Source organism: Ambystoma mexicanum, chromosome 13 (genome assembly GCF_040938575.1).
Source record: "Ambystoma mexicanum isolate Mex_15411 chromosome 13, UKY_AmexF1_1, whole genome shotgun sequence".
Lineage (NCBI taxonomy): Eukaryota > Metazoa > Chordata > Amphibia > Caudata > Ambystomatidae > Ambystoma > Ambystoma mexicanum.
The window spans coordinates 694,828,574-694,845,480 of record NC_090938.1 but is presented as its reverse complement, the minus strand read 5'-3'; the positions used below and the strand labels follow the sequence as shown (position 1 = coordinate 694,845,480).

Here is a 16,907-nt window from a genome sequence, read left to right as displayed (position 1 = left end):
TGCAGTACGTAAGTACTAATATGGTTTGCCTGCAAGTGCCGCTCCTTACCTTGCTCTTGTTAATGACTGGGGAATATCTGGAGACAGCAGGATTAGCAGAGCGTCTGGGTCCAGCAAAGCAGCAAACAGCCAGTCAAGTTACAGAAATCGCCCTTCACACTCTCAGGCTTAACGCCGCAAGGGCTGCTGGAGGCTGCTTTTGTCCACACAATTCCTGGGTGGGCGGAGCTTGCTTGGCACTCCCACGTAGTTCACAGCCAAACAGTCACGTTACAAGAATCGCCCTTCACGCGCTCGGGCTTAGCCTTAACCTTCGCTTCTTTAGTTTGGACAGCTTCGCTGCGCATGCTCTCCGTGTGATAGAAATGTTTTAGCATAAAAAGAAATTACTCCCCTGCATTATTGCTGCTTGAATAACTTGATTATGAAATGCTATTTGATGTTACTATTGGTTGCTGCATATTTACTTTGATTATTTTGCTTTGTGTATACATAAATACATAATTTTAATATAACTTTTAAAGGGTGCAAGTGTTTACTTGAATACTTGTATTTACTGATTTCATTGTTATGCTCTACAGCTCACAGTACCCCATGGCTGCTCAGCCACTCTAACGACTTGTGTAGTACAGGCCTATATTAAAGTTGGGTCACTAATACCAAGCAGATACATCTTGTAAAGTCCCACACCAGTTGGACTTCACAAAATCGTACCCAACTTTCAGCATAACACAGTAGCCGCTCGTAGTGTGGATGGTGGTTATAGCGGAAGACTGGTGAGACACACTTGGATGACCCGAGGACTGTCTGGAAACCTACCGGTGCACACACTCCACAATCACAGGCAATAATACACATAGGTCCCTTTGTTCGTAGACCACATAACCAGCCACGTGTTTTGTATTGTCATGGCAGACTCGGGCATTGCGCACCCCATAGAGCTACCTGTTATGCGCAACGAGCGGTAGCCTCCCCGAGATACTCTTCGTATGGGAAGCGTTGGCAGTTACCATGGAAACTCTGGCACTCACGCTGAATGTATCACGCTGATGTTTCTGCTATGTCTCACGCACGTTGGTGTCATGTGACTGTCTATTTGAGGACCTACTTCCTCGAATCCGTGCTTCTGATTTTGCTGAAGTACGTTTTTTGTTTCCTGTCTTGTATTTCGGATTTCCCTGGTTCTTCACTTCCTGCATGCTTTCTTGGTATTGCCTCATCTTGATCCTGATCTGCTTTGTTGTCTTGGACGTTTTTTCTGGATATTTTGGACTCTGATTGCTTTCACGGATTATCCATTGCCTCATCCTTTGGAACTATACAGCTCGTTATCATTGCCGACTCGGATTGCTTGCAAGGACTGCCGTTTGCCTCATCCTTTGGATCTGTTCTTTTGATCTCCGTTGCCAAACTGGACTGCTATTCTGGATTATTGTTTGCCTCATGCTTCTTGGACCGGTGCAGGGAATAACGCTTTCTGGGTCAGCCTGGAAGTCTTTCTCTTCTAGTCCCCTATTGAACTCGAGACTGCTGCTGGTGTTGTTGTTGACAGGGGCTCGAGGGACGTCTGCATTCTGTCGGGTTTTTGTCTTCTAGACTTCCTGGCCAGTAGTCGTCGGGCACAGTTCTTCATTTCCTGGACTACTGGGCTTGCTGATACGTGTTGTTACCCTGCAAATCCTTCAAGGATCCACACATCACACATACATGGTAAGAATATAGTAATTCACAACACTTAGTACACAATACTCACTTCTTCCTATAATAATCCCATTGTCTGTTGTGTCCCTAGATACTGATGCTACCATTCTAGCTAAGAGGAAGTGGTTGTCTAAAGAAAAACAGTTTGGTTATTCCTTAGCACTCCTTCCTCGTGTTTCAGGCCAGTCTATTTGCACATCACGTGTCTTATTGCTTATTGAAAGGAGGTTTATTCCTAACCTGATTTTCCTTTCCGGTTCTATGAGCACAGCTTGTCGTGTTTTGGGTCCATTCTCCCAAATAATAGATCCCTGGGTATTTGCCATTCAGTATACACAGGGTTATGTTGTTGGGTAGAATTCGTCGTCTACACTACGTGTACAACGCGACATCGAATTCTAACAAGGACCTCCCTAAGTGAGACCCAACAAAATCATTCAAAATAAAAATGAGACTAGAAATGGGGACAAGGGGATGCCCTACTGTCGGTGTAGCAAAGAACACCTCCCACCCAACACTGGGAATGTAAGTCACATCAAGCCAGAAACGAAAACTCTGACACGGTCCAGCTGAGGATTTGTGGGATGCAATTTGCAGGCAGCAATTGACCTTTCGTAAATGTTCACAGTTCAACTCCACAGAGCTGCACAACCCATAGCTTGATATGATATGATATGATATGGCATTTATAACGCGCCTATACACAAATGTTTCAAGGCGCGACGAGGCAGTGGGGGGGGGGGGACAACCGGATGACAAACAACGATCCTACTAGGCCAGGTGTCATTCAGATCGCGCAAGTGCAAGGGAAGGGGGGAAAAGAAAAAGTGCGAAGGGGGAAGGGAGAGGGGAAGTGCAGTACATGGGGAAGTGGAATAAATATGACACATAAATAGCCAGCTAGTGGCAAGTGCAAGGAAGTGGAGACGTAAGTGCTAGAAGGGGGGACTGAAGGGATACAGAAAAAGGTCCCCAAGTGCAGTGGTTGCCAGGGAGGCAGTGCAGGTGGGTAATTGACGGGGCCTGGGCCAGAGATTAAAAGGGTGGCCAGGTAGCCAGTGCAATTTCGGTCAGGAATTCAGCAAGGGAGAGGAGGAGAGAAATCGGAAGCAAAGAGGAAGGTTTTGAGGTGTTTCCGGAACCGGAGATGGTTCTCCTCAAGTTTCAGGGATGCAGGAAGGCTGTTCCAGAGAGAGGCCCCTGCTGAAGAGAGTAATCTACCACCAACTCGTTGCTTGGAGAAGCGACTGACCCTAAGGGAGTTGGAGGCAGATGAGCGAAGAGCTTGAGAAGGGAGATATTTAGGTAGAGAGAGTTGAAGGTATTTCGGTCCCAGACCCCAGAAGGCCTTGTGTACAATGCAGAGGGTTTTGAACTTAATCCTTGCAGCCACTGGGAGCCAGTGCAGAGATTTCAATCCTGGAGAGATACGGTCCCTGGGCTTGAGGCCAAGGACAAGTCTCGCAGTCCTGTTCTGGATAAGTTGCAGAGGGCGTGAGAGTAGAGGCAGGCAGATTTAGATAGAGGCTGTTACAGTAGTCCAGCTTGGAGAGTTGGAGAGGACCAGGGCTCTTGAGACAGTGAGCTTCTGGGGGAAGGAGAGGAAAGGAAGAATACCTCTAAGGAGGTGAAGCTGGTAGTGTGACTTCTTGGAGACGTCGGAGATGTGAGGAGAGCGCAGAGTCGAAGATGACCCGAGGTGTTTAGCCTTGCAGGTGGGAGTGGGAGGAGGGCCAAGAGAGGCCGGCCAGAGAGCTGCAGGGAAGGAGGGAGTGGGTGAGCCGATGAGTAGAATCTCACTCTTACTGGCATTAAGACAGAGGTCGTTGGCGGCACAGCATTCCTGAATGGCAGACAGACAGTCAGAGATGAGGGAAGGAGAGGAGGAGGCTGAGGTTAGCCTAAAAATGATCTGGGTATCATCTGCATAGCACTGAAAGTTGGGAAAGAGGGTGGCGATGCGGTGGGCAAGGAGTGCCAGGTGTTGGTTGGACAGCCAGGGAGAGAGGTTAGATCCCTGGGGGACACCACAGGTAGAGAAAAAGATGTCGGAGAGGAAGGACCCCAGTTGGACCTGGGAGGGTCGGTCGGAGAGGAAATAAGTCAGCCACGCCAGAGCCTGACCAGTGATACCCAGTTTATCACGGAGACGGTTGAGCAGGATGGCATGGTTGACCGTGTCAAAGGCAGAAGAGAGATCAAGCAAGATAAGAACGCAAGGGGTGTTAGAGTCGAGGTTGGTGAGCAGGTCTTGACGGATGTTCAAGAGAGCAGTTTCCGTGCTTCTGGCAGCTCTGAAGCCAGACTGATGGTCATGAAGACAACCAACAGATTCAGCGTGGAAATTGAGCTGGGAGATGGCCAGTTTCTCCAGGAGCTTGCCCAGGAAGGGAGTGATGGAGATTGGGCGATAGTTAGCTGGGCAGGAGCGGTCGGCAGAGGGTTTCTTAAGAAGAGGGTGCACAAGGGAGTGCTTCAGGGGGGAAGGGAAGATTCCAGTGGCGAAGAAATGATTGCAGAAATCTGCCAGGGCAGGCGCCAGGGAGTCAATGTGATCCTTGATAGTTTTGGAGGAACAGGGGTGAACCTGTTTCGACGAGACTTTCATAGATCAGACTTGTCTAGAAACCTTGTCTGGAGAGAAAAGGGGAAAGGCAGAGAAGGAGGGAGGAGGGGTGGCTGCAGAAGGGCCGGAGGAAGAGCAGGGAATAGAGGGAGGGGAGTGAGAGAGGGAGAGTGAGGACAAGATGACCTGAGTTTTTTAAATGAAGTGAGAAGCCAGTGCCGTGCAGAGGGCCTGGGAAGGGACAGGAGAGGTAGAGACTGCGGCAGGATTGGCCAGTTCCTTGCAGATTTTAAGAGTTCAGCCGAGTTGTTAGATGCCGCAGAGACGCAGGCTTGGATATGGGCTCTCTTCTTGGTGAGAACGGAGAGCCAGTATTGCCTTTGCAGCAGGCGGCATGCCAGTTTGTCGGAGGATGATCCTGAAGCATGCCATTTCCTCTCGGCAACCCTACACTTGCGTTTAAGGGTGACGAGGTCTGAGTCATACCAGGAGTTACACTTGGCTTTGGGCTTCAGGCTGATTCTCATGACAGGGGCAAGGATATCGAGAGTATCAGATATAGAAGAGTGGAGCGTGGATAGGGCTGTGTCAGGGTGGGAGTCAGCCAGGGGAGGAGGAGGGGGTGAGAAGGTGGCGGCGAAAGCCTCAACTGACACATGCTTCATGGGTCGGGTGACCGAGAAGGTGGGTGGCAGTGAAGGAGGTGGCTTGGCCTGCGGGGTAGGGAGGGTGAGGTGAGAGGATAGGAGAAAGTGCCCCTCTCTGTCCCTCTCTCCACTCCGAGAGAGGAGTGGAGAGAGGGACAGAGAGGGGAAGGTCTGAAGAGATCAGAACATCAAGCTTGCAATCACACAATTTTAGCCCATCCAATACATGACTCCAGGCATCATGGTAAAAGGTACCCTGATTACTTGTAGCCCCACATTCGTTTATATGCACATCCCCTTTCAGAGAACTATTATCGATTAAAGCTCAATAAAACATAACCTAGCCATCTAACCTTGTATTACAGCTTTCTGGATCATTTCCCATCAAATGAAATATTGGTATTTATCATTCAGCAAAAACATGTATAATACAATTGATGCTGTTTTGCATATGTAATTCATTCTATATATATTTAAAAAGGGTTTTGATTATGCATTATTTTAAATTTGCCACATGCATTTTCAACATTTTCGCATGCAAGCTTCACATTTGATAACGTTGACGCCTAATTCATTTGAATTAACTATAGTAATGTATCCTTTTATCACAAGCTGACCTAATGTTACCATCCACTAGAGTCCTACTTAATCTCACACCATCTGTCAATGTGTTAATGCCATGTAACATCCCCAATTCTCGTGTCCACCTGCCATGGGAGATCTTCCCGTTGGGTAAGATTTTCATTTTAATGCTAAATCTCCCTCACCTGGGAGACCCCCAGAACATTTTGCTGGACTTGTGGATTCTTATTCCTTGTTCCTCAGTGAGTGGGAATATTTTTCCTCCTCTCCCACTTCTTTTACTCTTTTTATGGGTGTTATTTTTTTACACTCTCCATCGTGTATTTTTTAAACTATCTTTTTTGATAACATTTTGGGCATCTACATGTTAATGCAGCACTTTCCGTGTGGTTTGCTGGGTTGCCCTTTGGGCTTCCCTTTTTATTTCCGCGGACTTTCCTTGTGTGAACTACTGTTCCCAAGGGTAGACGGAGATTTTTATCGGTATCCAGTCATTTTTGCAAAATAAAATTGAGAGTGGTAAGTTTCACCAAATTAAAAAATACTGAAACAACGTGCTGGGTACTAATGAATAATACTGAAGATTATGGCCATTTATTTCTACTGCCCTGTAATCTAAAAGCAACTTGTGGTTTTACTCACCATGAATAGGTGTGTTCTAGCCGAAATGTGTTATATTGGGTTTGATTTACCTTGAATTACTGTGGGTTCTACTAAATAAGGTTTATGCTTTGGTTTTCATACCATAAGCATTGTGTTGTACTTTTGTATTGTGTTTGATTTATGACAAAGTACTTATTTTCCTCCAATAATTCTCTTGGCCTCCGTGTGTTTAAAATAAAACTTTCTTTTTACAATACTTCTGGGTTTGTGTTTTCTTTTTAACCATATATATGCTCTAGGTTTTTTTTACTTTCCTAAAGTTCTCTCGCCCTCCTAAAATAAGCCTGGCTGCTCTGTCTACGCTACCAAATGTTCTCAGGTGATACAGCCTTATACTTGACTGGTGTTTTGTACTGCCTCAGATGCAGTTTTATGAAGCCCTTAGTTGGACTTTCGAAAACTGACCCTACAAATTCCACAAAAACATGGCTATTATGAGATGCCCACCCTGATCCTGCCCTTACCCCTCCCCTCCCTTCCCGCCATAGTCACACCTGGAACAGTCTCTATCTTCAAATACTCTCCTACCCTGGTATGACCCTTTTAAAGCTTCCCATCATGACATGTCTGCCCTCCCAATAACTTTCATGAACTCCTTTCCCCATACTCTCTCTGGGGAGTCCTGGCTCCTAATACACTGTTGTATGTCTTCTGTTGGGATGCACTTAGTGTCCCAGCCAGGCAAAAAAAGTTCAGGCTGAGAAAAACCTATTTGTACGTACCACGGTGTGCGCAGGTTGAGTTTTGCGTGTTAGAAAGTGGACGGATTACTTGTAGTTAGTTTTGACACATAATAGATACATCATAGAGCAACACAGAATGAGTAACAAATATATTAATGTTGCTGTTGCCAAGGTTATAGATAGGGCACAGTTATAGGCCCTGTGTTTTGAAGTATTACACAAAGCTATGTTCTTCAGTGAGATGAGAGGAGAGGCTTGAAGTCGGCGGAAGATGGGGTCAGAAAAGTATTGTGGTAAGAGCAAGGTCAGTATGTCAACATGGCAGGAGTGCCGCCATATTGGATTTTAAGGCCTAGTACACACAGAATGAAGGCCCTGATGTGGAGTTGCGGATCAGTCCCAAGACCAATCCTTTTTCCATCCCCCCAGAGAGAAGCTGAGGTCAGAGGCACCTGCGGTGCACAGATAAATGCCAATTGTATCCAGCTGCAGAGCCTGAATGCTGTGGCAAAGGAATGTTAGCTGTGGGGAGGGCAGGTAGGGATGTTCCCTTTTTGAAGGACGAATTCTTGAGAATAGGTCACAAGGTTTTGTGATGCCAATAGGCTAGGCGAAGATTTGGAGCACTACTGCCCTCCTCAATGAGTGGTCACCCCATTTCAACTACAAGTAGACTTGTAAACAAAGCAAATCCCTGAAATTCAGACTCTGAAGCAGTGCCCTGCTCATGTCATTACTGTGCACCTGTGGCTTGAAGGAGATGAAGGGGGCAGAGCTGTATCTGGAACATTCCGTGATTTGGGATAGGAGGAGCCAAGATGAGGCCAGTAAATTTAGTACAAGTTTGGGGGTGCAGCTTGTGTGCGCAGTGACGTCTGGTATAATGAGAAGGGCCATTGTTTTATCAAAGCAGAATTGGCCTCGCCGTTCTTGCTTTGAACGTGTCTGGGTCTGAGGGGTGCACATCACGTGACGGTCACAATTTATTAGTGTATCGATATACCTGTTGGCCAATCATGTACCTGCATGTAATAGTGACGATGTTGTCAGTCACGTGACTAGGCGAATGGGTTTAGATGGGGTGTGGCCAACCAGTCCATGGAATATAGGGGTTATTAGCATGTTGTATAGGTGGTAGCCAATGAGGGTGGTACGATGACATTGTAACCTATGTATGCTAATATTTGGTTTTCCTCTATATAACGGGTAACTTCTTGGGGCGTGACGAGCTCTGTGTCATTTCGATTCTACGGGACCATCTGAGACCTTTTTGCATGTAATAAACCTTGTTTTCACTTGCAAAGCAGTGCAGTGCAGTGGTTATTTGGCCTCTTGGATTATTTTTATCCTATGCGTTTTGGGTCACGTCTTTCTTTACACTTCCCATCCCATAACATGCAAACCCGCACTTGCCACAACCTATCTCTTCATGCCCCCTTTACATCGGTCATGGAATGTTCTTCCTTCTTCCACACCTGCCATAGGATATTCTTTGGCATGCGCAGCATCTGCGTCAACCACATTCTGAGCCAAATTCAGACTGCATTTGAGCCCAGTCAATAGTCTTTGTGTTTCCTTTCTTGCAGATGGTCTCCTGCTCTACAGTCCTCACAGCCATCAGTCGGGTAAGTTTATATAATGTGTAAAATCTGGGGTTTGATTTCACCTGCAGAGATGGAAATCTCTGAGTAGAAACTAGATAGCATCCATTAAGTCCTAACCCCATCTCCACATTCCCATGCCCTGCTTAATGGCATGGGGAGGGATGCTGAATGTAGTTTGAAGACTCATTCAGCCGGAAACAGTCTTGGTAATGATTTGCACTGAAGATGTCAGTCCATTACCAAACAAGTGATCTACTGAGGGGCTGTATCCTTCTGATAACTAATATAGCTGCAAAATATCAATCTCCAGACGTGTTTGGTGCATATACGGTAATCTTTGGATCTTGGTATCCAAACTGTGCTGCCAGCCATTGATAATGACACATTTACATTGGCCAATTTTAAATGGGGAATCAATGATCTTGGAGGAAGTCTTTAGCATGGCTACAGTAATTTGTTTGGCTCTCACCCTTCCCTCTTTTAACTATGTGCTGTCCTTTCACTGCCTGTCGCCCTCTCTATTACCCTGACACTGATTTTATTGCAACTTTTTTTGTAAACCTGATAGTTTTTCACTGCTTTTCTTGCCACACCTTGTCAGTTCCTTCCATCACCCCCTTTTTTTAATAATCATTATGCCTCATATTTGTTTCATCTTTATTTCTTGTCGCAGTTTGATGATTTTTCAAGAGATTTGTGTGTGCAGTCGCTGTTGGAGGTTATGGGCATGTTCTGCAATCGGCTCAGGTAAGGCATTGCTGATTCCATTAACTTCTTATGAATATATGTGCTAAAGTTCCACCCTCAATAGACTGATTTGTTTGTGGTCACACTGTAGGCAGGAGGAGATGTAATTCACAGCTGGCTGCAGGCAGTCATCACGGAGTTCAACAGCTTTGTCTACATTGTTCTGTATTCATTGCCCAATCTCGCTTCTTATAAACCTTTCTGGTTCGCAGTCCTCAATCTCAACCTCTTCTGTTACACAAACCGAATCTTAGCCCTTCATTTCCATCAGTTTGAATCTGAGCCTTTCTCCACCCCTTTTATTCCACAGGCCCAAGTCGCATCCCTAGTCCGGGGTGCAGAATGTAGCTTGAACTCCTTAGACTCATATGTCAGGGCACAAGATATGTCAGGGCATAAGATATTGATAACTAAAGATGTGAGACAATTGCCAGGTGATCTGTTTCTTGAACCACAATGTAGTGGTTTCTGGAGCCCGAGACCCTGCCCCTTGTGTTTCAGGAGCCCCAATCCCTGCCCCTTGTGTTTCAGGAGCCCCAATCCCTGCCCCTTGTGTTTCAGGAGCCCCAATCCCTGCCCCTTGTGTTTCAGGAGCCCCAGTCCCTGCCCCTTGTGTTTCAGGAGCCCCAGTCCCTGCCCCTTGTGTTTCAGGAGCCCCAGTCCCTGCCCCTTGTGTTTCAGGAGCCCCAGTCCCTGCCCTGTGTGTATTGGGAGCCCCAGTCCCTGCCCTGTGTGTATTGGGAGCCCCAGTCCCTGCTCTGTGTATATTTGGAGCCCAAGTCCCTGCCCCTTGTGTTTCCATCTACTGCACAGGTTATCCATATAGTGAAAAACCTAGGCTGCACTATAGACTCAGGCCCAACCCTCTTCCGCCAGATCACTATCGCCTCAAACTTCTCAGACGCATTTTTCCCTACCTCTCCTACCCGAACAGACTTGCCACAGTTATGTCTATTGTGATGTCGAGACTGGACTGTGCCAATTCCCTATACCTAGGAGCTCCGGCATACCAACTCAACAAACTACAAAGAGCCCAAAAGACTGCCGCAAAACTGCTCCTCAACCTGGGACAAAGAGACCACATCTCGCCTTCTCTCCCAACCCTCCACTGGCTCCCAGTCGGACAAAGGGCCACCTTCAAAATCCTATGCATCACTCACCGAGCAGTGCACTAGACCAGCCCAATGTACCTACAAGAAAGGATAAAACCCTATCTCTCATCTCGTACACTGCCCTCCTAGTGATTCCAACCTGTAACTCTGTCAGGATCAGAGGATCCGCCTTCCCAACCATGGCCCCAACTCTGTGGAACTCCCTCCCCCCACATATTTGACACACCCAAGACGATATGACCTTCTGCAAAGCTCTAAAAACGTGGCTCTTTCCAATATGCCGATCACAACCATTTGAGTTGACTTAGTCCCTGCAACCTGGTAACAAATGCTCAATGAGATCCCGAGCAATGACACCACTGAATACGCTTATTAAATCACTATTGAGCAAACGCACGCCCGAAATCCAGAATAGCGAACTCCTTAGATCATAACTCCACCCAAACACTCACCTCCCATATCACTATGCTTACTCCCTACACCAAAACACAATTGGAGTGCAGCTATACACCCCGATCAATTTCGGCCTAGCTGCTCACATACAAACATTACCCCATGAACACCTCATCATTCTAATAAAATGCAGCTCCATCTCATGACAAACCGGCCTAGCTGCACACATAAGCGTCCTACACAGGACTAAGCCAGAACCCAGTCTTGGGAGTCCACCCTCCAGTCTGCATACATTCAACTGATATCAATTCCACAACACCTAATGCTAGGATGTAGCTAGCAATTAAGCAATTGCATCAGCTGCACACAACTGGTTCACGCAAGCACCCTATGACACCTTGCTCTCTAAACTGACCTGGACTACGGTCGCCAAGGGAGTTCAACCTACCAGCGCTTTAAGGTCATACCCATGATATATAGAGCGCTGTATAAATGCCAAATAACACTCATTGCATTCTCTACATAGGCACGCACCCACCCAGAACAATCAAAAACACACATCACATCTCATTCACCCACCAGTCACTCACACCTTCTCTTCCATCCGCTCATTGCATTCTCTACACAGTGTAAGGACCTCATGGTGGCAACAGTAAAGACAGACACAAGTGATCATAGTTCAAGGGTGTTTATTAAACTATATATGCAGGTTGAAAAACGCCTAATCTAAACCTAAATCTAAGATGCGAGCAAGCTACGACCATCAAATAATAAGGCCGTCCTAGGGGTGTCTTGTCAAATAAAAGGGCCTATATTAAAATAAAAATAAAAACCTATTACCAAACCTTACAACTAAATACAAAAGAGTGTGGGATAGGGTGCACAAGAAAGAAATAAGTGTTCACAAATGATAAGTCAGGATGCAGCAGGGGGTCTCCCTCCACGTCTTGAGCACGGGACAAGGTGGGACTCCTGAGCAAAGCACACTCTCGAGCTTTCCCAGCACGATACTGTTCCGTTTTCAGCCATCAGGATCTTCGGTGGTTAAGTCTCTTGTCTTCAAAAAGTATCTTGCTTCTGAGGACCCGATGTATTCAAAATAACAAACAAAAAGTTCCTTTCCGAATGTATGTTGGGTGATGTCTTTTCACCCCTGGATCACCTCTTCTGGGCTCAGATCCACAAATGTTCCTACCGATATCAGGACCTTCAGTGGTTATGTTTCTTGCTTCCGAGGGCCTGACAGATTCAAAATAATAAACGAAAGTTCAACTAAAGTTCCTTGCTGATTGTACTTGGGTGATTATTCTTCACCCATGGGTCGCCCTCTTCCGGGCTCAGACCCCTATCGAATACCAGCATCCCTCCGTCGGGTTCACTCTGGCTGGTATGCAAAATATTTCTTGGTTGCATTCACTTGCTGGTGGGGTGATGGCTTTTCACCCCTGGATCCCCCTCTTCTGGGCTCAGACCCTTCTCGAATGTTTGCCTCCCTCCGTCGGGTTCACTATGGCTTTTCACAAAACACTTTCATCTGTTACATTCAGAAGTCTTAATGTCTCCTTAAACAACGCACTGTGGACATCCCTCCGTCGAGTTCGCTCTTGTCATCACAATGTTCCTTCTCCTTTCTCACTAAGCGGGATTCATCTCCCTTAGCTTTCCACTGGTTTGTTGGTCAAAGACTTTCGACTGTACAGAGGATTTTGCTAGACCCTTGTATGACCACTCTGACATTTCCTTGTGGCTCTCCCAAGGCCCTCTGGTATCGGTAGTTTCAACAAACGCGGGATCAACCAGAGTCTCTCAAGTGAGCACCCACGTGGTGCCGGAACCCTCTGCAGCTGGTTTCCGCCTGAATATTAACAGTTCTTTTTAATATGCTGCTTTCGATCAACACAATTCGGTTTCTTATCAGCTCTCCCCTCGACTCATCAGTTGTGATGAACTGCTTGGCTTTCTTGTATTTGGAGTCAAGGACGGTACCACAGTAGCAGGCGTCTTTCTCCGTCCTGGTCGGCAGCGTAGGCATGCTCCGTATACCGTGGACGCCTGCTACAACACACGTTGGCTATTGTTCGCAGTCTTACGATGCGTTGTGGGTCTGGTTTGGAAAGGGCAAGGTCGCTTCTCTCCCTGTCACCCTCTCGATTCTCGCCGCCTTTCTCCTCTTCTTGAACTGCCATGCTTGGATAGCGTTGTCGTTGTGCGGTCTGCCTTGCTTGTCTTGTGCTTTCGTGCTCCACCCTTTATCCCTGTGGGGAAAAGAAACAGCTGTCAGGCGTGTGTGTGATTCTGGTCAATTGCCTGACTCTTCCCGACACTTGTGTCGGGACATGTCGGGTAAACGGCTCTAGGGTTAGTCCATAGTCTTCCACAGTGTGAGAAAGTGTTTGTCAGAAAAGGGGGTGGGGGATGTCATGAGAAATTAGGGGGGTTGGTAAATTCAGAAGGGTGAGATTGGTAGGGTTTGTGAAACAAAAGGGAATGACCAGGATAATTAACATGAAATTAACAGGGGGATTGTGGGAATGGTAGTGTTTTGTCTGAGCAGGAAATAATATTCAGAGGGACGGGAAGGAGAATGACTGGGAGTATTCGGGTCGGACATAGTAGAACAGAGATTAGTTATATATGATGGAGTTGTTGGATTTGGGCAAGAGATGCGATGAAGGGAGGCAGATGTAGTACAGCCTACAAAAGCGTCAGGGACTCTGTCCTCCTCACCTTCTTCATTATAATACTGTGTCTCACCTGGGGGATTTCCCAGAGCACAACCCCGGGTTCCCCCATCCAGCTGATCCGTTCTCGCTCTTTCGTCCCCAAGGTTGGGATCTGAGCATGTAAGCCCTTCCTTGGCCACCTGAATAAGGGATTCTCGAGATCCGTTTGGGAGAATACCACCAGGTTTCTCACAACAGGTACACACCCACCCACGCAGATTCAAAAACACACATTGCATCACTTCTCATTCACGCACCATTTGCATACATACATCCAACACGCACTTCACACATCACATTACAACAAAAAAAGCCTTCTTGTCTTTTTCTTGCAGCTTTGGTCCGTCTTCCAGGCCCCCTCGGCTCCTCCGTGCTGCTCACAAACAGGAACCAGGAAGCTGGGAGATATTCCAGGTTCCTGAATGTGAGCTGCAAGGAAGCCAGGGGAGAAGGGGTTGGAGCTGAACGTGGCATGTGGCATGCGACCCCTACTGAGTGCCTCCCCAGACCAGCCTTTACACCTCTCTTCAAACATTGGGCTGTGAGTTTGTGTACAATTCCTAGAGATTATTAATCTGCAATCCTTGTGATTTTTAGTTTGATCTCTGAAATATTGCTACTTCAGCTGTAAAAATAAAGAAATGACGAGCAGAATGTTATTTTTTGTTTCTTTAATAGAAAGAAGACTTTTCTTTACTAATAAATCTGAATAATCCATCTTTTCTTACTGAGGGAATTCTAGAGAATATCAAAAATGAGTGGCAGCAAAGCAATTGTATGTGACTCACAAGCGAATGGCCAGTTCGCTATATTTGTCCCATTGGATTGTGTGGAACTTTCTACCTATCCTAAATTTCCCCTGAAGTGACTTTGGGGGTACTTACCTGCTAGATTTGTAGTAATTACTAGAGATTTTATATGCATCTCTGAAGGCATGCGCTACACTTCTCTCATTGTCATGTATTAGTGTGTTGTAGCTAGGTTTAGTGACACTAGATATTTTTCTCTGAAGTGTATTGCAAAGGTAACTGCTTATAAAATGCATCCTGAATTGGAGTCATTTGACTGTGGCTTTGAAATGTATTGCATCCTCTGTCGCAATTTTAAATTGTGTGGACTCATTCTCCTGCGATTTAGCCTTGATCACTCTCCATGTCACCTTGATTGGTTTGCCGACAGCTCCCAGAGTTTCCCTTTTCACTTTAACTAGGGTGGCATTCTAAACAGCCGTCCACCAGGCCAGAGTTTAGAAATCCAGTCTAACAGGGAGCACACATGTGGTCTTCTGCATGGTTACCCAGGACAAAGGGATGGGCCAAAAATAAAAAGGCTGAGAGCAGGACTCATTAGCACCTGAACGGATGCCAATAAGGTACACTGGTCTACTAAAGTAGTAAATCGGGTTCCTCCCCGGGCAAAGCTAAAACTAAATTGCAGCTGCTACCAACTTACTTACCAAAACCAATGTAAAGTCGGGGTTGCAAAACGAACAAGCACCTGTCGCAGGAGCCATATGGGCAACCCTGGGATCATATACTCTAACAGGGTTGCAGTGACTGGCGGGACTTAAGTAAAAGTCCCTCCGCCATAAATGTAGGCCGGAGCTCAAAAACAACAAATAAGGGAAATCTTGCAACAGGGCTTAAATTTAAGGTTAGGAAAGGGGGGTAACTGTCAAGGAGTTCCCCCCCTTCTCACCTGAGTCCAGAGTTTGCCAGTGTCTTCGATCGCTGCCTTCTTGCGAACGCTCCTGGTCTTGAACAGCGCTGCTCGAGTCTCGTCTGGTTCCAGGTTGCATTTAGTTCCGGGAGCGCAGAGTCCAGGATTCCGGGAGTCTGGGAAAGGCTAGAAATGCTCGGAACCAGGAAGGGGGAAAGGGTCAGGAGCGGGTAATAGCAATGGGACAAAGGAAACAATACCGCGAGCTACGAACACACGTCGGTTGCTACTCTGCAATAGCATTGAGACGCGGAAGGCGTGGTCTATAAATAGATCACGCCGCGTTCAGCGCATGGAGCGAGAAAGGGCTTTAGCTCTGGACGGCCATGTTGTAAGTAGTACGGAATGTAAGCCCCGTTGAGAAAAGGACCAGGAGGTCCAAAAGGGGCGTGATCTGAAGTTCATGACCGCATGCCTCCTCCGAAGGCCTTTCCCTCCAGGTTTGCCCGGGTGTATTAGGTGAAATCTTCTGAGCAACCGAGGAGCCTTGATATTTGAAACAGGTTCCCAGGTCCTTTCGCTAGGAGGATATCCTTTCCACTCCACTAGGTATTGAAGATGGCCCCGCTTATACCTGGAGTCACAAATCCGGGACACCTCATATTCCAGTTGGTTGTCAACCAGTAGAGGAGGAGGTCTACTGGATTTTCGAGAGGATTGGATGCAGGGCTTCAATAGGGATGTGTGAAAAACTGGATGAATTCTTTTCCAGGAGTCAGGTGGCTTGATTCGATACGAGACAGGGTTGATAATCTCCTTGATGGGAAATGGACCATAGTAGCGGGGAGCCAGCTTGTTTGGTCGCAAGTGTCGGGGGAGTAGTTTTGATGACAACCACACTCGGTCACCGACCGTATAGGAAGGACCTGGTCTTCTCTTGGAATCTGCATACCTCTTGGTCTGTAATCTGGCTTTCTCTAAGTGTTCTTTAGCCTCCCGGTGAATGTTGGTAAGAGTTTCGATCCAGGAGTCAACAGTAGGTACTGGTGTAGGGTAAGGAAGAACCGAGGTTAAAACCGATGGATGGAACCCCTGAGTACAATAAAAGGGGCTGGTCTGTAGCGCTGAGTGTTCGGAGTTGTTGTAAGCGAATTCCGCAACGGGTATCAGGAGAGACCAGTCATCCTGGACCTTGGTGGCGAAACATCGTAGATATTGTTCCAGGGTCTGATTTGCACATTCTGTGGCTCTGTTGGTTTGGGGGTGATATCCTGAAGAGAGGGCACGTTGGATTCCTAGACCCCGACAGAGGTGTTTCCAGAATTGTGAAATTTATTGGGGACCCCGGTCAGATATGATCTTGGAAGGAAGCCCATGTAGTCGGAATATGTGTTCCAGAAATATTCGAGCTAGCTCTGAAGAGGAGGGTAGTTTCATCAGTGGCGTAAAATGGGCCATATGGGTAAACGAATCTATGGTGACCATGATGGTAGTATATCCTCGGGAAGGTGGTAACTCCACTATGAAGTCTGTAGCGATGTAGAGTGGGCTGCAGAAGAAGACCCGCCAGTCATTTGTTATCATGTTTATTTTGGGCACAAGTCATACAAGCCTGGATGTATTGCTGTACGTCAGACTTCATTTTAGGCCACCAGAACTGTCTCTGTATAAGACGGAGGGTGTTGGTGATACCTCGGTGCCCGGAATGGAGTGTGTCATGACAAAGGTTTATCATTTTCTGCTGCCGTGTAGGAATGAGCAGTGCATTGTCCTTGAATAAGTAGCCTAAGTGGACCAGGAGGTCCAAAAGGGGCGTGATCTGAAGTT

The 16,907-nt window shown here is 46.8% G+C and overlaps 1 protein-coding gene across 5 annotated transcripts in view; it reads left to right on the top strand.

Moving 5' to 3' along the window:
• Positions 1 to 16,907, top strand: part of MED24 (mediator complex subunit 24) — a 598,903-nt gene that overhangs the window by 96,984 nt on the left and 485,012 nt on the right. For all 5 annotated transcript variants that reach the window (XM_069634774.1, XM_069634779.1, XM_069634777.1 and 2 more), the window contains exons 5-6: positions 8,429 to 8,467; positions 9,120 to 9,193. In XM_069634774.1, coding sequence (XP_069490875.1) covers positions 8,429 to 8,467; positions 9,120 to 9,193 — 113 coding nt within the window. The remainder of the gene's footprint in view (positions 1 to 8,428; positions 8,468 to 9,119; positions 9,194 to 16,907) is intronic.